The sequence below is a fragment of the Bacillus rossius genome, chromosome 17, assembly GCF_032445375.1.
Source record: "Bacillus rossius redtenbacheri isolate Brsri chromosome 17, Brsri_v3, whole genome shotgun sequence".
Classification (NCBI taxonomy): Eukaryota; Metazoa; Arthropoda; class Insecta; order Phasmatodea; family Bacillidae; genus Bacillus; species Bacillus rossius.
In genome coordinates, this window is record NC_086344.1 from 29761431 (window position 1) to 29785365 (window position 23935).

General features: G+C 39.3%; 1 protein-coding gene across 5 annotated transcripts in view; it reads left to right on the plus strand.

Moving 5' to 3' along the window:
* The window catches only part of LOC134540633 (sodium-independent sulfate anion transporter-like), an 82107-nt gene that overhangs the window by 30969 nt on the left and 27203 nt on the right, over positions 1 to 23935 (plus strand). For all 5 annotated transcript variants that reach the window (XM_063383489.1, XM_063383487.1, XM_063383490.1 and 2 more), the window contains 4 exons: positions 8276 to 8514; positions 13969 to 14164; positions 19133 to 19353; positions 22529 to 22697. In XM_063383489.1, the coding sequence (XP_063239559.1) occupies positions 8305 to 8514; positions 13969 to 14164; positions 19133 to 19353; positions 22529 to 22697 (796 nt within the window). In that variant the 5' untranslated portion in view covers positions 8276 to 8304. The remainder of the gene's footprint in view (positions 1 to 8275; positions 8515 to 13968; positions 14165 to 19132; positions 19354 to 22528; positions 22698 to 23935) is intronic.

Genomic DNA, 23935 nt, shown 5'->3' on the forward strand with positions numbered 1-23935 from the left:
GCAGAGATAGGTTTATCATTCTTTCCCGTTTTGCAGTTTCGAGTATTATTTTTTCAAACGCAAGCGAACCCCTAGTGACGGGCTGTTTGATTACACTCTGTTAAAAACTTTCACCTTTAACTTACAAAGAACGCCGGTTACAAACAATCCAGGGACCTTAGAGAAATTTACGGACACTGAGATCACATTCTTTGAAAAATGAATTCGAAAGAATAATTTTATTGGCGTAATTAACCATTCATCAAAAAATTGGTTGTCTGTAATGTCAGTTTACGGACGATAGTTTAACGTGACGTCATAACAAAACATTGATTAAATGATTGCATACTTTTAAGAATACAATTAAATCATTTTTATTGAATTATCACTATTTTGTATGGATACAAAGAAGGAGTGAAAATAAATCTACAATTTAATTGATAAATTTACTTTTATGTGCACTCATTAATTCAAATATGTTTATAACTTAAACGAACAGATTATTTTAACTATAACTTTTATACATGTTTGGTATTTAACTTCTTCCAATCTATGTTATTCTGTTTAGGATAGGACGATGATAGGAAAAGTAGGAAACGAATGGGAGTGTTTTCAAGTTTAATGTGCCTCGAAAATGTCAAATCGATGGTTGTTCCAATCGAGTGGAAGAGAGATAGATGCGGCGCAAGCGTACCATGAGCGTAACGGGACACAGCATAACGGGACAATGTGCGTTACGGGACACTTTTTCGTGCGTGCAGCCGGCGTTCATCGTTTTATTAGACGTTGTCACGTCAAAAACTTGTTAACCACACAATTATTTTGTTCACTTTAAATTTAGAATGAAACATAAAGCTTGGATATCAAAGTACGGTGTCGTTTCTAAGAAGATAGGTACACTTATTTTAAAATACTAAGAACTCTTAGTTTATTTGAGGTTAGTTCTTCGTCGTTAAAATGCTGTAAAACGACTGCAATTTTTAACAGTGCATTGGGACCCAAGATGATTTATGCCCATGTACCTTTGGTTTATACTCCTGTCCTTTTGAGAAGGATTTGGGTTGTGAAGAGGGGGGGGGGGGTTAAGGAGAATTTGGGGGCATAAGAGGGAGTTCCGATGTTTCATATGACGCGATTTGCTGTGGAAAGGGGGGGGGGGGGGTGGTGCCGAAAACTACCTTAATGGCAGAAATCCCCCTGGACTCCACGGAAAAGGGGTAAAAGTACCATAATAGAAAATTACCATAATAACATAATTCAACCTGATCTCTTCAAAACAGGAGGAAAAAAAACAATGGAAAACTACTATAAGTTTAATGGACGAAAGGGAATACAGCTATTATGGTAATTTGTCTATACATTCCATAGAATGAACAAACCTAAATCGCTCTCTGAATATTGTAGCTATAGAATAGGTTGGAAGGTAACGCTGTCAACCTCAGCAATTTATTTGGTTAACTTAAAAGAGTACGAATATCAATTCTGACGAAGAATTTTTGTATTTCCAGTAATATACTATTCCAACACATCGCGCACGAGAAAAAAAAAGTTTCCAAAAAATGTTGTTACTATTGTGCAGCACTGTGGTCTTCGAACCAAGATATGTAAAAAATATACATATCTATGGTAGATTTGTTGTAGTTTGGTGCTTTTCCTCCTGTTTCCAGGAGGCCAGGTGGAATTATTCCATTATAATAGTTTTCCAGTATGGTACTTTTCCTTCTGTTTCGAGGAGGACAACGGAATTTCAGCCATTATGGTAGTTTTCCAGTATGTTGCCTTTACTGCTGTTTCGAGGACCTCCTGGAAAATTCTGTGTTTATGGTAGTTTTCTAGTATGGTACGTTTTTTTTTTCGGTTTCGAGGAGGCCAGGAGGAATTATGCCATTATGGTAGTTTTTCAGTATGATAATTTTCTTCCTGTTTCGAGGGAGGCCAGGCAGAATCAAGTCATTATGGTAGTTTTTCCTGTGTACTACTTTTACACCATTTCGCAGACATCATGGAAAATTCTGTTTTTATGGTAGTTTTCTAGTATGTTACGTTTTTTTCGGTTTCGAGGAGGCCAGGAGGAATTATGCCATTATGCTAGTTTTCCAGTAGTTTTCCCCCTCGGCAGAAGGCGATGACCTCGCCTCCGGGAGACAATGCAGTTGGACAGTTGAGACTCTGGGCGCTCGGTCACGTATTACTCCGCGCAGCGGTCGGTCCGTAACCATCCGCTGACGAGAGACGGAATAAATATAGTTTGAAAAACTAAAGAAACATGCTTTTAAAGATTATCACGTGTTGTACCAAGTTACAATATCATTCTTGAGCATTTATTTTACAAGAGCACTTATTTTGTACTAAGATCAATTATAACATTGATTCAATTACATAAGAGTTAAAATTTCAATTAAAAGAAAAAAAAATATCTTGAACTACCAGAGAACAGTTAAAGCTAATTAAAAATGAGAGAAATATCATCGATTCAATTATCCAGCCAAATATTAGTATAATAATATGTATGCGAAAATTACTTTTAGTCATTATTTTCTAAAAGAATAGCTACAATTTATTTTGGAAGATGTCTACTAGAGTAAATTTTTATTGCAAAAAAATATGCGCATGATGATTAAAAATTGTTCGTGTGTCAGGAAAAGCAAACATTTTTGCAAAAAAATAAATAAATAGTGTGAATAATATTTTGGATCTGAAATACCACGATGCAGTTATTATTTTAATTTTTCCCAGAATTAAGTTTTTATAACGCAATATACCGAATATAGAAGTACTGTCCTTTTACATAGCGAAAACAAATTTACCGCAAACGCAGGTAAAAAAGCCTGGAACAAAATAGGCTGAAAACTCCAAATCATCAACTTTGTTTAGAAATCGCAGTAAAACATTTAATGCATTGCATTAACCAAAATTATATCTTATGTACGAAACAGATTTATTAACAGTATATTTAGGAAAGGTTTTAATCTAAATATAATTCTACATTTTTTTTATAAACTTGCCTATCTTGCTTAGCTGCTTTGATTCTATTTCAGTTTCTTTATTCAACAGCGCGCGTTGACATTTAAAGCCTTCTTCTCTCTTCCCTACCCCCTAACACACACACCCTTTGGTAACTTTTCATTCATGGATCGCCATGGGTTTAAAAAAAAAGAAAAGGCAGCCATGGAGACTGTCGACAAAAGTGAAAACTCAAAACTTTATTTTTAAATGTTCAATATGACATCATATCTACGTCAAATGTACGTAAGAAAATGATTTCGCTATTATATCACTAGCATGTAGGTGCCGCGAAGTTTTGCCCCTACCAATAACAACTTCAAAATGATAAATGACGTTTTACAATTGAAAAAAACCTTTAATCCACAAATAATTAACATTATTTATCATAAATCAATAACCTGACATTTAAAGAAATTTACTATGTAAATAAATAAACCAAAAAAAACATAACCTCAACTTAACTACCTACTAAAAAAAATAGCCAGTACTCGCAGTATGTACCATACAATAACGTTAAAATTTCCTTGGAAAATAATAATGAAATGAAAAACTTATAACTTTATAATTAGAATAAATGATGTTTTATCCTTGAAAAATAAAATAAAATGTGAACTCAATCCACAAATAATAAACATTCACTACGTAAATAACTACACAAAAGAAAATCGTTGAACGTGGTCAATTTAACTTCACTCACAGCTACTACAGCATGTCGGTGACGCGAACACACAAGATTTTACCCATCCAAAAAAGAGGCCAACACGCACATGATACAGTCGAGTATATACAATGTGCTAGTGTATATATGCGTATACGTGTACACAGGACCGCTGCGCGTCGCCAGTCTGGCGCAACACGTCATTAGCATGTCGGCGACGCGAACCCACAAGTTTTTCCCCTTCCGAAAATCGCTCAACGCGGCTAAAGAAGTTTTCACTTCAAAAAAGATCACGACCCAAGATAAGCAAGCCTTCGCAACACGTCTTCGGTTGACATGTTATGCGACAGTTTGTCAGTAGTAAAGTGTAAATACGGGGTTGAAACCAAAAATGTTTTAAGTAGGAATGCTCGGAGGTATCAGCATTTGAAAGCTTTCAGTTCAATACTTGCTTGAAAAATAAATTATTGCCTAAAGTCTTTTAAATATATATTTGAAATACTTTAGGCTATATATATATATATATATAATGAAAATCACATGTATATGAACCAGAATTTATTAAGTAGGGCAGTATTTTCTCTGGCAGCATATGTGGAATTTTCATTAGTACATACATAGTATTTAATCTTGCATATTTACTAATTGCGTTTTTGTAAGTATAGATTTGGATTATTAATATAGGTTTATGTTCAGGACTTTTAATACAATGGGGTAAATATTTAAATAAAACGTATCACACGTAGAAAATAAAGTAGACTAGTAGCTCTCATAAAGCTAACTTTGTGTTATATTTCCTGTCAAACATAGTGAATTTGTGCAAATTATGATACCAAATAAATATATTGTATTAAAAAAACCGAGTTGAAATAACTTAAAATTTATAACCACAAATCCTCTAAATGATTTTTTTTTGTAGTAACGTAGAGAGATTTAAAACATTTTTATAGACATTGCTGGTTTACACTTAATGGCGTAGATAAACCACAAGGCTGGACAAAAAAATATGAATACACAAACACACAGAAAAACCAGCCAAATTCAGCCGATGTCAAATGTTAAGTGAAAAGACAGCAAAGCGAATTCCGTGGAAAGAATAAGAAAATAATACCACGGCACAGACGAACACAATGGGTCGACAACAAAAACAGATAGAAAAAAATAACAAGACAAACAACAATCGGTGGACAACAGAGTGACAAACAGAGGAACCCAGTGATAAAACTAAACATCGAAAATACAACGACGATAGCGGGGATGAACACAAGCTTTCTGTGATAAAACAGTTGCGATGTTTCAGGAACTGTTTCCGCTATCAGGTACGAGCGTAGGGGTATGTAGACCACTTTGAGGATCTGTTTTATTTGAGATAGGTTACGTACGTGACAGTTGACTGCACCCAGCATGTTCAGTGAAGCAGATTCGCGGTGATTCGCAGTAGGTCCAACATGTTTATATTTCCAGTACGTGGCTCGTTCTTCGATGACTGTGTTTGGTCACCGATTAGGCTCCACACTTCTACACTCAAACCCACATAAAGCCCTGTTTCCAGTGTCTACTATGAGTATGTCTGTGCTGTTGACGGGAGAAGAAGCCAGTTCCCGAAACGTCGCCACTGCTTTCTCATATAAAGTCCAACTGTGTTGTGCTTTCGTCGTTGTATTGTCCATATTTCTCTTTTTAGTATCATCGCTGTGCTCGTCTGTGTTGTTCAAGGTTGTTGTTTTTTCTTTCTACTGTCCTTTTTTTTTCTTTCACAACCGTCTATTTAGCCCAATGTGTTTGTCTGTGCTGAAAATTTGCTAAACTGAATTCTTTTTCGCGGTATTATAAGTGCTGCATACGCACGAAAAACTTTGAAATCGTATGACATTGACTTGTTCTCCATGTGTTTATGCATGCATTTTATTTCCTTGTTTATTCTTGAGGGGTTTTCCATGGCAACAATGACAAACCAGGAATGACTTCTACTGTTAGTTTAGACAAAAAATCTTTCCGATTGCTAAACTCATTAAAATAACGTAGGCCTACTCCTCACATGTTACGAACATGCATCGACGTACTGGCGAATTCGACCCAGTTCACAGTTCCTGAAAAGAGGCACTCTGATGAACGGGTCAAACTGTTACACGAACACTGAACAAAGGTTACAGGTTCACACGTCTCTAGGGTCACAGGGTAGGGTGAAAAAAAGGGGGGGGGGGGGGCTCGAAGACGGATTACTCATGCAGTTGTGACGTCGTTAAACCTCATGCGGCAGTAAAGACAGTGTTCCCACCCCGCCAGTACTTTTCCCCGCTGGCGGAACGCACCCTACAACCAATCCCTGCTTCCTAGTTTACAAGAAGGTCATCTCACACGTTGTACCGACCCAAACGTATTTCTACACCCGAAAGGCATAAACGAGTAGGCCCGAGGTCTCACAAAGCGTGATTGAGTAACGTTACTGTGAACCACGTGTGTTTAAAGGGGCCACCTCTTTAATGAATTAACATACATCATTTTGTATTTTCGCCAATGATTTAAAATGAAACTCTAATACAACTCTAGTTAAGGGTTTTAATAAGCGTTATTTAATTTTTTTTAGAACCTTAAAGGACACTGTGCATGTAAATCATATCATGAATTAAAATAATGATATCGTGTTTTATACAAATTTTTATTACGTTTGCATGTAGCCTTTGACGTTAAATTCTTTACATTTTAGGATGTCATTCATGAATGATCTTCGAAAATAGCCCGTTTCTAGACTTTTCGTAAGGAAGTTTTTTTATCGGTTTACGAATGATAAAATGAAAATAAAACACATTAATACAAAAACCTATACAATTTATTTTTTAAATTTTATAACTGTATGCACAGGATTTCATGCTCTTTGTTAATGTTACGATTGTAATATAAAACTATTTATTTAATTGTTTTTTTGTTAAAAGTAAAATTTAAAACACTTAATTGATTGAAACCAATATAAACAGTTACTCATAGTTATTATAGTTTTACTATGAATTTATTTAAAATCTTGAGCAAAATACCAATATATAGACGCATATTATTTTGGAAGTTGTTCCAGTAAAGGTCAGTCGGGTGGATTCATATAGGCCTACAGTGGAATTATAGGTTGTCTTTATTTGATTATTACAACCATTAGTTTTGACACTGATTTATTCAGAATTTCAATAATTCTGATCACTATAATTTATAAATATATAAAAAAGTTTTTTATTAAAAAAATAACTAGTAAATATATATCCCTAAACATATGGATTGATGCATTTGAAACCCACGAAAATAAATTTAAATCTAAATCATCAATACAGTTTTCTTTATGAAGTACTGCACAAAATTAATTTTTGTTCGAGACGGAAACAAACTTAAATTTATCCGAATCGGTCGAAAGTAACAATAAGTACGATAAAATGTGAAAATGATTTACTAGTACTACAAATTAAAAACGATTGTGAAGTTTTCAAAATCCACGGGCGCCAAAGAAGCTAAAATTTTTTAGAAACAGATCGGTGGTAATGCTCTTATCACATTTAAATGCTAAGTAATGCTAATATTTTCTTATCATTCCCACGCAGTTGAGATATAACGCCAAGTCAATTATTCAAATCCTGATATCAAGATAACGAAATAAAAAATATATCACTGATATTACAGGTGCAAGATGCACTAGAGTAAGATAGTTTTGTTTGCGAGAAAAAAAATATTCAAAGGCTGATAAGTTGTTTTACATTGTGCAAGGAAATCATGTTATTTTTTTTATCGGGCGTAATGAAGAATGCAACAACTGTTTTTTAGTTTTATGTCACGATTCATAATACCCAAGATAAATTAAGTATTAAGTTATTCAAAAGTCAAGTCTGTTAGGGTGTTCTACAGTCATTCGCTGATGTATGGATACGTCAGTTATTAGCTGGCATTTAGAAAAAAATAATAAAAGGTTTTGTTGGTTTTTTTTTTAATTTTTTCAACTTTAAATATTATAACAATGTTTTCTAACTAAAATGACTGTACCGATTGGAACGATTACGTTACCGACCCCGATAAAAATTTTCACCGAGGTTAGGAAATTTAAGGAAACGTACAAATCACGAACCTGCGTAATGTCTTGTGTATTGAACCTAGTTAGTTCACGTTTTTTTCCCCTGCCTCTGAATTCTCTGATACTAATATTGTTAATTAATCCGGAACTTGAATCATGGACTGCGTTTGAGGTGTCGGCAATTTTTTGTTTTACTGCGCGGAACATAAAACAATTAAATGTTTTTTAAAAAAAGTTTTTTTTGTTTCCTTGGAGGAATTTAATTCGTGTGGGACACAATAACGGAATTGTCCATCCGTCGCATGCGACGTGTGATGAACGATGCTCTCGACCATGTATCGGCGTCGCCTTATATACCTGCGCTGTAAAGCTCTCGTAATCTCTCATTAAGTGCCGCGTCGTCAAGGTCGTCTTAAACAACCAGAAGTTTCCAGAACAACAGCGTCCTAGTTACGCCACGTCCCGCGGTCGGGGTTCTAGTGAGAGGGGAGGAAGAGGGGAAAGTGCCGAACCCCGAAGACCGTCGACACGGTGTGTGGGGAAGGCAAAGGACGTGAAGGGGTGACGGAGTTTTTTTTCTCCTGCAGGAGTGGGGGGAGAGGCTCGCGCACCGAAGATGGTCCTGGACGTGGCCGACGGGGCGCGCCGCGCGCTGACGGCGCAGTGGCTGCGCAAGAAGCTGTTCCAGCGGCTGCCCCTGCTCGCCTGGCTGGCGGCCTACAGCCTGGAGGACGCCGTGTCCGACCTGGTGGCCGGCGTCACCGTGGGGCTCACGCTCATCCCGCAGGCCATCGCCTACGGCATCCTCGCCGGCATGGGCCCGCAGGTGACCCGGGTTGCCTCCTCCAACCGAGTTCTCTTTATTCGATGTCCCCAGTTAACCGAGCAGTCTTTATTCGATGTCCCCAGTTAACCGAGTTCTCTTTATTCGATGTCCCCAGTCAACCGAGTTCTCTTTATTCAATGTCCCCAGTTAAACGAGTTCTCTTTACGTTACCAGAGTTCTCTTTATTCGATTTCCCAGTCGACCGAGTTTCTTTATTCGAATTCCCAGTTAACCGAGTTCGCTTTTTTCGATGTCCCAGTTAACCGAGTTCTCTTTATTCGATGTCCCCTTCAACCGAGTTCTCTTTACTTGAAGTCCAAGTTACCCGAGTCAACTCCACTTGATTGACCCCTTAATCGAATAAAGCATATTCTATATCCAATATAACCGAGTTTGCTCTACTCGATGTTCCCAGTTAACCGAGTAATCTTTATTCGATGTCCCCAGTTAACCGAGTTGGCCTTATTTAAATGTCCCCAGTTAACCGAGTAGTCTTTATTCGATGTGTCCAGTTAACTTAGTTCGCTTTTGTCGATGTCTCCAGTTAATTGAGTACGCTTTATTCGATGTCCAAGTTAACCGAGTTCTCTTTACTCGAAGTCCAAGTTACCCTAGTTAACTCCACTTAATTGACCCCTTAATCGAATAAAGCATATTCGATGTCCAAGATAACCGAGTTTGCTCTACTCGATGTCCCAGTATAACCGAGTTCGCCCTATTTGATGTCCCCGTAAACCGAATTCTCTTTATTCGATGTCCCAGTTGACCGAGTTGTCTTTATTCGAATTCCCAGCTAACCGAGTTCGCCTTATTCGATGTCCCCAGTTAACCTAGTAATCTTTATTCGATGTCTCCAGTTAACCGAGTGCTTTTTATTAGATGTTCCGGTGAACAGAGTTCTCTTTATTCGATGTTCCTGTGAACAGAGTTCTCTTTATTCGATGTTCCTGTAAACATAGTTCTCTTCATTCGATGACCTCAGTTAACCGAGTTGTCTTTATTCAATGACCCCAGTTAACTGAGTTCTCTTTAATCAATGTCCCAGTTAACCGAGTTCTCTTTATTCGATGGCCCAGTTAACCGAGTTGCCTTTATTCAATCACCCCAGTTAACCAAGTTGTCTTTATTCAATGACCCCAGTTAACCGAGTTCTCTTTATTTGATGTCCCAGTTAACCGAGTCCTCTTTATTTGATGTTCCAGTTAACAGAGTTCGCTTTATTCGATGCCCCATTCATCGAGTTCTCGTTATTCGATATCCCAGTTAAACGAGTCCTCTTTATTCAATGTCCCAGTTGACCGAGTTTTCTTTAATTAATGTCCCAGTTAACCGAGTTCTCTTTATTGGATGTCCTAGTTAACAGAGTTCTCTTTATTCGATATCCCAATTCACCGAGTTGTGTTTAACCGAGATGATATATTAAGTGTCCCGTTTACACAAGTTCATTTTATTCGATGTTGCGGCAAACCGAGTTCGCATTATATGACGACCCATATAATCGCACTGGCTGTAACAGGATATGGAATGTAGAGCACTTAATTCATTTCCAAGGACAATGTCTTTACCCAAATGTAAAGAATTATTAATGTGCAACTCGTCCGAATTTAAAGAAAAGCTTTTTTAATCTAAAGTGATTTTCATTTGTCTACTCAGATATGAAAAATAACGTTGCAGTAACATTTGAATATCATGAGAACATTTGAAATTTATTTGTGCCTTACATGGTAAGGTAGTGAAAAGTTTTACAGAAAATATGAAAGTAGTATATAAATGGGCGTCCGAGATCTGGCTTCTGGCTGTGGAGCCGAGAGCCGAGCCACATATCTTGGATTTGAGACGTCACGGCGGCAAAAATTCCTCAAAACTCCTCAAAAATGACTCAAAATGACTCAAAAATACCCGTTTTAAGAAAACATTTCCCGTTTTCGAAGGAAAAATACCCGTTTCGAGGGAAAATTTCCCGTTTAATTCCTTAAAAATCCCAGCGAATATAAATGTCCTGATAGAGGCTTAAGCATCCTTAACTCAAGCCTCAGTTAAGCCTCTATCAGGACTTGACCTTGACCTCGACGGCCATTTTGGATCCGCCATCTTGGATCCGCCATTTTGGATGACGTCATTGTGTTCTAGAAAATTCCGGCGATGTGTTTTCCGCCATATTGGATGATGACGTCACCGTTGCAATTTCCGTTACGACCGCCATCTTTAACTTTTTTATTTATTATCCGATTAAAATGAAAAAAAAATTAAAAATTATAAAAAAATTCAATTAATAAAAATTCAATAAAAAATTTATAAAAATAGTACTTTTACAACACAGAGCTCGGAGTCCTTGGTTCGAACCCGGCAAAGGCAAAAAAATTAAAAAATCACAACCTATCCTTCCCCCTGTGGTGGCTGCTGGCAGACTGACTCCCACCACTTTTTTTTTCAAAGCATATATATCGCCAGTGAGCATGACGTCATGTCCGCCATCTTGTCTTCGATGCTGGAAGCCATCATCATTGTATCGTCGGCGAGAGTGCGCTGACGCCATGTTAGTTGAATTCTTATCCGCTAGAGTGCAGTAATCATTTATTATTTCTGTGTCACCCGCCATCTTGTCATTTGACCGCCATCTTGAAAATACGTAATTATTTAGCTAGGAATTCGGGAAAAGTTCCAAAATTCATGAAATAAATCACTTATTAATTTAATGTGTTGTAAAAGTACTATTTTTTATAAATTTTTTATTGAATTTTTATTAATTGATTTTTTTTTATAATTTTTAATTTTTTTTTCATTTTAATCGGATAATAAATAAAAAAGTTAAAGATGGCGGTCGTAACGGAAATTGCAACGGTGACGTCATCATCCAATATGGCGGAAAACACATCGCCGGAATTTTCTAGAACACAATGACGTCATCCAAGATGGCGGATCCAAGATGGCGGATCCAAAATGGCCGTCGAGGTCAAGGTCAAGTCCTGATAGAGGCTTAACTGAGGCTTGAGTTAAGGATGTTTAAGCCTCTATCAGGACCTTTCTAGCCGCTGGGATTTTTAAGGAATAAAACGGGAATCTTTCTCTCGAAACGGGAATTTTTCCCTCGAAAACGGGAAATTTTTTCTTAAAACGGGAATTTTTGTGTCATTTTGAGTCATTTTTGAGGAATTTTGAGGAATTTTTGCCGCCGTGACGTCACAAATCCAAGATATGTGGCTCGGCTCTCGGCTCCACAGCCAGAAGCCAGATCTCGGACGCCCATTTATATACTACTTATGAAATATCTCCTGAACGAATGATAACTGAAAAAATGATGTAATTTTTTTGTGGCCTTGCAACTATACAATTTATTCTTAGAGTTTGGCCTTACAATACTAAGACATTCCGATTTAGCTGATATGTATAACATTGTTCAAAACTAATAAATAAATAAATAAATAAACCACAAGGCATTACCAACATAACAATACAAAATGAATCACTTTTTACAATTTATAAAAGTCTTCTTAAAAAAATTTTAATGTGAATAGTTCATAATGATTTTTATCATTGTGCTTTAAAGCAACAAAAACGTTTGTTCCAAACCACTGAGAGAAAAAAAGCGACGAGTAATCTCTGAATTTAATATAGAGTACGTATTTCCGGGCGCAGTGAATGACGATACAAATCGTGTTTAATATCATTCCGTGAAGTTGGTAAAAAAAAAAGAAACTGTTAACACCTTTTGAACTTGGTGTTAGTACCAGCGAAAAAAAGTATTTAGTGTTGATGGAAAACTTTACGAGCCGAGAATGAAATTTCCCAGGGAACGTTTTTATGAGTGGATGTTTCATAGATTTTTCATTAAGATGTGTCGTAGGAAGTTTGCAGCGAAGTTGCCTTGGAGCGAATAGTTTACGGCAGTTACTCTACGAGATCACAGCTCTTTGAAAATGTGCATCGTTTAGAGGGGAGTTTGACCTGTTCAGATCGTGTGTAGGGATGGCAAAACTTTTTAACAATCGATATAACGGTCTTTGGATACAAAACTTGAATTTTATCGATACCGATAATATATCGACTGGAAAAATCAATATTTTCCATATATTACTTTTACTAATGCTTTACTAATTATATAATTATTGTTTAAGTAAATGTAAAGTACTCTATAAATATAAGCTTATATAAAGTAATTAAATAAAATAAGTTTAGCTGTTTAAAGTATAAGTGATTACAACTAATTCCTTCTCGATATATTTCAAAAGATTTTTCACCAACTTATTATTTGAATTCTTATGCAATTTTCATTGATTGCTATTGTTATAAACTAGTGAAGATGTGGGAGAGGAGAAAGCCGGTGGGAAAGTGTGAGAGTGGAGAGGGAGAGAGGGAGGGGAATTGAGGTTGGGAGAGGGGAGTGGGAGAGTGGAAGAGGTGGGAGGGGGAGAGGGAGATATAGTGGGATGAAGTGGGGGAGAGAGGAATGGTGAGGGAGAGAGAGGGTTTATGACTTGCAGAAGGTCTGCTCTAGCACGGGAAGGGGGAAAGAGAGGGTGTGTGACTTGCGGAAGGTCTGCTCTTGCACGGAAAGGAAGGGGGAGAGAGAGAGGGTGTGTGACTTGCGGATGGTCTGCTCTTGCACGGAAAGGAAAGGGGGGGGGGAGAGAGGGTGTGTGACTTGCGGAAGGTCTGCTCTTGCACGGAAAGGAAGGGGGAGAGAGAGAGGGTGTGTGACTTGCGGATGGTCTGCTCTTGCACGGAAAGGAAAGGGGGGGGGGGGAGAGAGAGAGGGTGTGTGACTTGCGGAAGGTCTGCTCTTGCACGGAAAGGAAGGGGGGGAGAGATAGAGGGTGTGCGACTTGCGGATGGTCTGCTCTTGCACGGAAAGGAAGGGGGAGAGAGAGAGGGTTTGTGACTTGCGGAAGGTCTGCTCTTGCACGGAAAGGAAAAGGGGGGGGGAGAGGGTGTGTGACTTGCGGAAGGTCTGCTCTTGCACGGAAAGGAAAGGGGGGGGGGGAGAGAGAGGGTGTGTGACTTGCGGATGGTCTGCTCTTACACGGAAAGGAAAAGGGGGGGGGGAGAGGGTGTGTGACTTGCGGAAGGTCTGCTCTTGCACGGAAAGGAAGGGGGAGAGAGAGAGGGTGTGTGACTTGCGGATGGTCTGCTCTTGCACGGAAAGGAAGGGGGGAGAGAGAGAGAGGGTGTGCGACTTGCGGAAGGTCTGCTCTTACACGGAAAGGAAGGGGGAGAGAGAGAGGGTTTGTGACTTGCGGAAGGTCTGCTCTTGCACGGAAAGGAAGGGGGGAGAGAGTGAGAGAGGGTGTGCGACTTGCGGATGGTCTGCTCTTGCACGGAAAGGAAAGGGGGGGGGAGAGAGAGGGTGTGTGACTTGCGGATGGTCTGCTCTTGCACGGGAAGGGTAGAGGGAGAGAGAGAGAGAGAGAGAGAGAAGGTGTGTGTGTGAGACGTGCCGGTGGTGTGTGCCCGCAGTACGGCCTGTACTCTGCCTTCGTGGGCAGCCTGGTGTACGTGGTGTTCGGCACGTGCAAGGAGGTGGTGGTGGGTCCCACGGCCATGCTGTCGCTCATCGTGCTCAACTACACGCGCGCCTTCAACACGGACATGGCCATCCTGCTGTGCTTCCTCACTGGCTGCGTCGAGATGCTGTGCGGCCTGCTGCACCTGGGTAACTAGCGTCCTTCCCTCGCCGTTTTCAATCAGGGAACAGTCAGGGAAAGTCAAGAAGTTATCAGGGGAAGTCAGGAAACATCGTGTAAGAATCACGAAAAAGGTTAATAGTCAGGGTAAGACAAGTTATAACCAGGTAAAGTCAACGAATGTGAGGCAATACCAGGTTAACAGTCATGCAAAGTAAGGGAATATCATGTAAGAATCACGAAAAAGGAAATAGTCAGGGTAAGACAAGTTATAGTCAGGTAAAAGTCAGGTAAAGGTCAACGAATGTGAGGGCAATACCAGGTTAACAGTCATGAAAAGCAAGGGAATATCACATAAGAATCACGAAAAGGGAATAGTCAGGGCAAGGAAAGTTAGTCAGGGAAAGTCAGGTAAAGTCAACGAATGTGTGGTAATACCAGGTTAACAGTCCTGAAAAGTAGGGGAATATCACGTAAGAATCCCGAAAAAGGGAATAGTCAGGGTAAGACAAGTTATAGTCAGGGAAAGTCAGGTAAGGTCAACGAATGCGAGGTAATACCAGGTTAACAGTCACGAAAAGTAAGGGAAATTATCAGGTAAAGTCGAGAATTTTTTAAGGGAATATCATGTAAAGAGTCATGAAAAGTAAGGTAATAGTCAGGGTAAAACTGGTTATAGTCAGGTAAAAATCAAGGAATATCAGGTAAGTCAAAAAAAGTACGTAAGGGAAATTTAGGGAACATTCTGTATAAATTAGGATATATCAGGTAACAGTAAAAAAAGGGTCAAGGAATTTTCAGGGAAAAAGTCATAATGAAAGAAAGGGAAAATTTCGTACATGACAGGGAGAATCGGGGTAAAGTAAGGGGAGTTGAAATTGTCTAGAGAAAACGAGGGAATTAACTTTATATTGAAATCCTGTAAATGTAACGGATGTTCCCTCAGTGATAATTCCAGTCTGCCATGAGCCCAGAATATGAAAAAAATAAATCTGTTTCAGATAGTGTCCAAGCGAATAGTCATACACACTACAAAATTGCGTATGCAAGGTTCTTTTTGTAATAAGGAAAGTGTTGAGAGAACAAGAGGCCAGCTATGGGAATGGTGGAAGCTGAATTTTCTTTTATTTATTTCTTTCTCTCTTTCAGAAAATTGCAAAACTGACAAGATTGTTAAAAAAAAACTTTAATAATTTAATTTTTTAAGTTAGGGAAAAATATCAGGTCTACGTACATATTACATGTTTGTGTGGACATCCCGTGTGAAATAAAGTACGAAAATAGCGGACCTTGGTGGTGGGCCCAGATGAAGCTGTCGGAGAAGTGCTACAACCAGTCCAAATCCTTTCCCCCTCCCTTATCCATCCCTCCCTTATTCGCCCCTCCCTTATTCGCCCCTCCCTTATCCACCCCTACCTTATCCGCCCCTACCTTATCCGCCCCTCCCTTATCCGCCCCTCCCTTATCCACGCCTACCTTATCCGCCCCTCCCTTATCCACCCCCTCCCTTATCCGCCCCTCCCTTATCCGCCCCCTCCCTTATCCGCCCCCTCCCTTATCCACCCCTCCCTTATCCGCCCTTCCTTATCCGCCCATCCCTTATCCACCCCTCCCTTGTCGCCCGAGGGGCGTGGCCACGCGTGCATAACCACACGATACAGCGCGAAGCCATTAGCCTCAGGCCTTACACGCACATTAATTTTTTAATTTTTTTTCGTCATTACTATTATTTAAGGGCTGGTAATAAATTTTTTTAACTCGATCCTACTCATTGAATTCGTTGCTCTGACGCGATTATTTTCATCAGATATTTACTTAAGTGCGATATCATGTCTGTATAATAAAAAAATGCGCTTTAAGTCTCCGTAACTATCATCACTTTCGCGAGATTTCTCGGAGAAATTTTACACCCATCAAAATGCATTGAAGGAATGTATGCTCAAAAAAATGTATATTGTGCAGAACAACCAATGCATGGCAGGGATAGAGTTAAAGTTTTAGAAATAACCGTTAAATAAAATAAATTATGGAAAAAAGGAAAAGAAAAAAATATTGGGTGCGATTACTTAAACTTATGTGCCTTACAAGTTATACTTAATTGGCGTACTAAAAAACTAAATTTAATTTTCCATGCAAATAATTAATAGAAATAGAAAAATAAATGACTGCAGTAATATTATAAATATGTTTGGTAAAAATCTATCCAGTAAAATTAAAAAAAATTAACTAAATACCCAGTATTCAATATTATATTAATTATGTGTATAAAATTTTTTTTTTTTTAAATTCAGTATAATGATCGAGATAATGTCGTCTGACACCGAGTGTAACGGCCTGCTGATTTATGCTCACGATAAATCCAAAATAAGTAAGAAAGAGACTTTGTATTACGATGGAAATTTTAACTAAAACTTATTGTAGTATCTCCAGAAGTGGCAAATCACAATTTAAGCAATGTTTTGTGCGTTTTGATATAGCAAAGGTGAAGTACTACGACACAACACGCTATCTCCTGAAAATTCCCAAATCTATATCTATACGCAAGAAATTCTCGGAATGGAGTATAAGTCCCTTAATCGGTAGTGTTCCTAATCATTATGTTTAAATATTTTTGTTTTGTTTTTGCCTCTAAGTTACATTGAGTTCATAAAAAAATAATATTTTTTTTTATAATATCATTAAATTCTCATTTAACGAATACTTTAGCGGTCAATTTATATTTCAAACCCTAGCATGACCAGAGAGTTTGTAATAATGTAGTATTAAAGTCTTTAAATAACCATTTGTATGTTGCTTTATCGTAAAAATCTCTTTAGTTTTAGGGTAGATTCCATAATGGAATACTCAAAGAATTTGTTTTATTTCTGAAACTCCGAGAAATTTATGTTTTGATAATTTAGATAGGCCTATATATATATATATAATGTTCAAAAATTGAAGAATACCTCGACAAATACTACTTATGAATTATTAATTTAAAAGCATGATTGACTTGATTTTCGGCTCTCAGTTCAGTTTAGAATTGTTTTTTAATTATTTTTGAAGGTTCTTAAAAAATTAAAAAAAAATAATTCGGTAAGATTAGAGCAAAATATCCATTTACCCACGCCATACCTGAATTAGTATTGCTAATTTCAGATCTTTATGGAGAAAATAAGTATAGGACATGAGATTGTGGGAGAAAATTTGCTGCCTACGCATTATACAGTAGCGGAAACGAAAAAAAAAAAGGTTTCCTCGTGAAATTCAGGAAGGTTGGCAAGCCTGCTGGAACCTACAACAAGGAAATTGAATCTTAATTGGCGTTACCATTGACCCTTTGTCCGCTCGCTGATTGGACGCCGGTGCGTTTGCTGTCCAGTTGTGGGAGGGGCAATGGTTTCGGCTCGGAGTTGTACAAGGGCGCCGCCTAGTCAGGGCTGTATCTGTGTCAGCGAGGCGGGATGATAAGCGCGACGCTCGCTGGTGCTTCTAGCGCGGTGTCTCCTCTGGACTGGCGCGCAGTCTTCTCGTCGTACATCGAGCGGCGACCGTGACATTACACGGCGGAGAAATGAAGATAAAGGTGTAATGCAAGTCCCTTTAAGTGCTTTCAAGAATCTGTACCGGTTGTTTTACGCCTAAAAATTACTCTGAAAACATGCGTTTTAGCCATTATAACTCTTCTAAAAATAAAGATTAAAAACATAATCCGAAATTAAAAGTACTTTACTACCCTCAGCGAATTCTAAAAGACTTTTCGTAAATATATTCCGCTCGTATATGTTGAGTGGTTTTCAAATCGCGTTTTTTTTCCCTGAAGCTCTGCGCACCGTGTGTGTGTGTCTGGGTAGACGGAGCCCTTATTTTTATTTATTTTACATTTATGATTTTTCTCCCATGACAAGCAGTGCAAAACTGCAATGGCGTGTGTCCAAGAAATTGTACTAATCAAAATTCACCATTGCATGAATCAACGTAGAATTTTCGAAATCAATTGCGCCTATTTATTTTTTTTGGTTGTAAGGCATAATTGGGTAACGAGCACAGAATCACGGCGCTAAAAGCCCGCGTGGAGGATGTACGGATTCCGGAAAGTCCGTCGAAATGCTTACAATGGGATGTATTTGTGCCAGAGAGTTTTTTTACTTTCCAATGTATTTGGTAAGAGATATATTTTCAATTTTTTGTTAAATATATCACTGTCTTGTAGTCACAGCCTACAGACGTAGGTAGACTTTTTTTCCTCTGGGAATGTTCTGGAAAACTTCTATAAACATCTGGACCATCTTGACACCATCATCATACACGTCCGATATTGTTCGCAGGCTTTCACAGCCATTGTCTGAAGTAGCTTGGCTTCTAGGTTTGTAGCCGTGTTCCCTCGGCGAATAATTCACCAGACGTTTCGGTCGACATTGCAGAGTCGCCATCATCAGGGAGCAGTTACCTACAGTGAGTAGGTTAACTGCTCCTTGATGATGGGCGACTGTAAATGTCGACCGAAACGTTGGTGAAATTATTCGCCAAGGACGGGAAGCCTTCTTTTCACAGACGAGTGAGCGAAACGCCCGATCGTGCATCTTCGTTTTTTTTTTGTTCATTGTAAATAAATATACAACTCATGATAACTAATGGTCAATTAGATCAGGTTTTAACTACGTTATAAATACTTTAAAAACATCGTGGACGGTTGATTAGGTTAGTATAGCTACGTTAAAGATACTGTGAAATCACGTAAACGGTTTTCCCTTTCGAATAAACACACCTGTTTGTGGTACGGGGGGGAGGGGGGGGGGGGAATAAAAGCGAGCATGAACTTTCGGGGGAAATTCGGGTGTGGCTCTCTCGTCTGTGAAATTGAGGTATTCCCACGCCGAGGGACACGGCTACAACCCAGAAGCCAAGCTACTTGGTGGGTCCAATGTTCCGAAGCGGTCGATTGAAGGATCACCTCCACACGGGGGAGGAAGTAACGGAACGGGGAGTGAGTGCGTGAGCCCGTGCGCTCGGTGCAGGCATCCTGGTGGAGTTCCTGTCGGCTCCCGTGGTGGCGGGATTCACGTCCTCGGCGGCGCTCATCATCGGCAGCCTGCAGCTGAAGGGCATCCTGGGACTCAAGTTCGAGTCGGAGACCCTGCTGGACATCTGGACCAACATCGCGCGCCGCATCGGCGACACCAAGCTGCACGACCTGGCGCTGGGCGCGAGCTGCGTCGTCGTGCTGCTGCTGATGCGGGTGGGCCTTGTCGTTGAAGGACAGTGCGATGGGACACAAAACTGCAGGAATCCAAAATTCCTGAACCCAAAATGGAGGATCACAAAATTGCAAAACACAAACTGGTTGAACACGAAAAAATAGCGAAACACAAAGTTCCTGAACCCAAAATGGAGGATCACAAAATTGCAAAACACAAACTGGCGGAACACAAAACAGCGAAGCATAAATTTCCTGGGGGAAAATAATAGCTGGACCCGAAATGTGGGCCAGAAATTTGCAAAACACAATCTGGCGGAACACGAAACAGCGAAACACAAAATTCCTGAACCCAAAACGGAGTATCACAAAATCGCAAAACACAAACTGCCGGAACACGAAACAGTGAAACACAAAATTCCTGAACCCAAAATGGAGGATCACAAAATTGCAAAACACAAACTGGCGGAACACAAAACAGCGAAAAATAATTTCCTGGGGGAAAATAATGGCTGAAACCAAAATGGTAGGCCACAAAATGGCAAAACACAAACTGGCGGAACACAAAACAGAGAAACATAAATTTCCTGGGGGAAAATAATGTCTGGACCCAAAATGGAGGATCTCAAAATTGTAAAACACAAACTGGCGGAACACAAAACAGCGAAACATAAATTTCCTGGGGGAAAATAATGGCTTGACCCAAAACGGTGGGCCACAAAATGGCAAAATACAAACTGGAGGAATCAACACGGCAGTAACACAAAATGTTGCAAACCCTCGAGGGCAGGACACAAACTGGCAGAACATAGAACAGCGAAATACAAAATTCCTGGGTTAAGGGGGGGGGGGGGGGAGGGGGAGAGAAAAATTCCTGAACCCAACATGGAGGATCATAAAATAGCAAATCAAAAAACTGGCAGAAGTAAACACGAAAAGTAAACCACTAAAAAGTAAACCACTAAAAGGTTAAACCCAAGAAAGCGGAACACAAAACAGCGAAACACAAAATTCCTGGGAAAAAAAAAGGCCCCTGACCCCCAATCTAGGTCTTAAGTTATCAAAATATTGTATTGACAGAGGTTGTTTATATGTATGCGAAATTCCAACACATCCGGACGTCGAAAAGTGGGTAAAATTTGAATGGAAAAATTGTATTACATAGTTCATTCATACATATAGGTCAAGCTTATAATACCGTGGTAAAAAATGTTTTATTCATATTAAAAAAAATTCAGGAAAAAAATGTTTTTCAACTTATTTTTAAAGATTAACAAAATACTAATGCAACAAAAAAAAATTAATTTAATTGTATTTCCAATTAATCAGTTTAACAAACATTGAAAACAAACGTTATGCACATTTCAGTAAAACAACGCGTCTGCCCCGTAATGGAAAACAAAAATTATAACAACTTTTCAAATTGGGGCGCCTGTTGCGACTGACAATTTTGTCGCTTTGACATCACTGATGTGTTGCACGTAAAAAAGTCATAAACCTTTTTGATGTGTAACATCTTAGTTCTCGGTATAGTACATATGGTGGGATTTATTTTGTGAATTTAATGGGTGTGAAATCACCACGGTGCTGCCATCTGTGGCGGACAGCGCGAACAAAAATTCACAAAAATAAAAGGGAAACTTCATAGTTTTAACTGTTTAATTAATTTCAGCAAAATGGGCAGTGTTTTAATAAAATTGCTTGTCGAATATCAGGTCCAAAGCCGGGGTTACGTTTTTTTTCAAGTCCCTTAGTTTAAAATTTCGGTCCTGCAAACGGAATTATTCGATAGTCGACGTAGCTGCTCCGGCAGCGAATTCTAGCGGAGGTCGAGGGAACTACGTGTGATTCGCGTCCAGAAATTAAGTTGAAAACACTATTTGCATATGCTTATCGCAATCGGCATTATTATAAAGAATTCTTCGTTAAATTTCGTTTCCACGTTTCGCATTACAACTGTAGTTGCATCATGAGAACATGTGAATTTTGCTTGTTTACCGAGGTTTGATGTTATACATCACTGTTTATTAATAATGTTCGCAGGCTTTCACGGGCATTGTCTGAAGTAGCTTGGCTTCTGGGTTGTAGCCGTGTCCTTGGCGGATAATTCACCAACGTTTCTGTCGACATTGCAGTCGCCATCATCAGGGAGCAGTTACCTACACCTACTGTAGTAGGTAACTGCCCTCCTGATGATGGCGACTGCAATGTCAACCGAAACGTCGGCGAATCATTCGCCAAGGACAAGGCTACTACCCAGAAGCCAAGCTACTTCATCACTGCTTATTTTTTGACGTGATAACGTCTTATAATTCGATGAACGCCGGCTGCACGCACGAAAAAGCATGACTCATTGTCACGTTCCGCCTGAACCGAGCGTGCAAGAACCGGCCAACCACCGTGCGAGAAAATCTTCTATAATATCAAACAGGTAAAGGCGGGCTTTTTAAAAGCAGCAATTTAAAAAAAAGTTAATTTATTTGTTCAATTTCGTCATTTCAAATCAACAATTTATTGACTTTGATTTGATTTCAGTTTATTTCTATAACTAATTGTTCATAATTATATTTAAACAATTTATTTAAATTAAATTTGCAAAAACTGTAAATAATAATATTTAAAAATTAAAAAATATGCAATTTTTCATCAATGTTTTCATATGACGTTATCACGTAAAATTATCGTCCGTAAACCGACTTTACAGACAACCCCCCTTTTTTTTTTTTGACGTGACAACGTCTAATAAATCGATGAACGCCGGCTGCACGCACAAAAATGTGTCCCGTTACGCACATTGTTCCGTTACGCTGTGTCCCTTTACACACATTGTTCCGTTACGCTGTGTCCCGTTACGCTCATTGTACGCTTGCGCCGCATCTATCTCTCTTCCACTCGACTTTTTATAAAGTGAAGTGAAAAGTTAATGTGGTTTTCATTGCTTATTACAACATTTTCGGCAATAAAGGTTCATTATTCTTGCATTTTAAAAATCTGATTACTAGTATAAATTTTAAGTATTTATTCTTTTATTATTAAAATAAAAATGATTCAATTTTATTCATAATGTATGCGATCTTTTCATCAATGTTTTGTTATGACGACGTCACGTTAAACTATCGTCCGTAAACCGACTTTACAGACAACCCCCAAATTTTTTTTTTTTTTAAATATAACGTGGAGTCCGTTGTGACGTGAGCGGCGACCGTGTTGACCGCAGGCCCTCAAGGACGTGAACCTGAGCGGGAAGATGCCCGTGTCGCGGCAGAAGCTGCTCAAGAAGATCCTGTGGTTCGTCTCCGTGGGGAGGAACGCGATGGTGGTGTTCGCCTGCTCCGCCATCGCCTACTACCTGCAGACCATCGGCATGAAGCCTTTCGCCCTCACAGGTGACCCCCACCGCCTCCAGGGCGTTGCCAAAGTTCTGAAGTCAGGGAAAAAAAATTAAAGTCAGAAAAATGTCAGAAAAGGTCAGAAAAAAGTCAGGAAAAAGTCAGGAAATACCCAGGGAAAAGTCAGGGAAAAGTCAGGGAAAAGTCAGGGAAAAGTCAGGGAAAAGTCAGGGAAAAGTCAGGGAAAATCCAGGGAAAAGCCAGGGAAAGTAGGTAAAAGTCAGTGAAAGTAGGGAAAAGTAAAAAAAAGTAACCGAAAGTAAAAAAAAATACAGAAACACCAAGGGAAGTCAGGGGGGAAACAGGGAAAATAAAGGACTTTACCTCGACTCCTAGAAAATTCACAGAACTTTCACAGTGATAACAATATTAAAAGGAAATTGTCATGCTTCCACTCTGAAATAACCCAAATTGGCGCAAGTATTTTTTTTTAAAAAGTCGGATTTTATGACATAGTCATACACATTGTAAAATTGCGTTAGCAATGTTTTGTTTGAGTTTTTAAATTTTTGTTATGTATTTCTATGCCTGATATGGGGATTGTGACATCAGGATTTTCTTTATTACTTTTATAAAAATTGTAAATCAGGTAAATAATTTTGAGTGTAACGAATATGAGACCACCCTGCAACTTATAGGCCTACTATTTTTAGTTCCTGATTATTTTTATAACACGCTCTATTAAAATTCTTTTTTTCACAGCCGGTACCGTCCATTTGATTAATTAATGGTATTTTGAAGTTTATTTTGATACGTAACAGCTGGTTTAGAAACGAACTTTCACGACGATACTGCCAAACGTCATGTGGAGAAGTTGAGTGTCTTCGGACGCTACGTTCTGTGTGTGCGCGTGTGCGCGTGTGTGTGTTTCGGGCGACGTCCGCACGCGACGCTGAGGCGTGATAGCGCGCGCGATATAACCGCCAGGCGGCCAGGAACCGGACTGCCCTGTGCGGAGTGTCGCGGCATACCGCATCACTGCACTGCAACGACCAGGGCTCATTCGACTCAGGGCTCTATCAAGTGAAACGTCTTTGCGTCACGAACGTTAATTAAAAACCATCGCGCGAGAGGAATAGTTAGGTTCCGAGGTGAGGGAACCGGGAGAGAAGGGTACGTGGTGGGGGACTCAGGAGAGAACGGGAATAGTTAGGTACGTGTTGGGGGACTCAGGAGAGAACGGGAATAGTTAGGTATGTGGTGGGGGACTCAGGAGAGAACGGCAATAGTTAGGT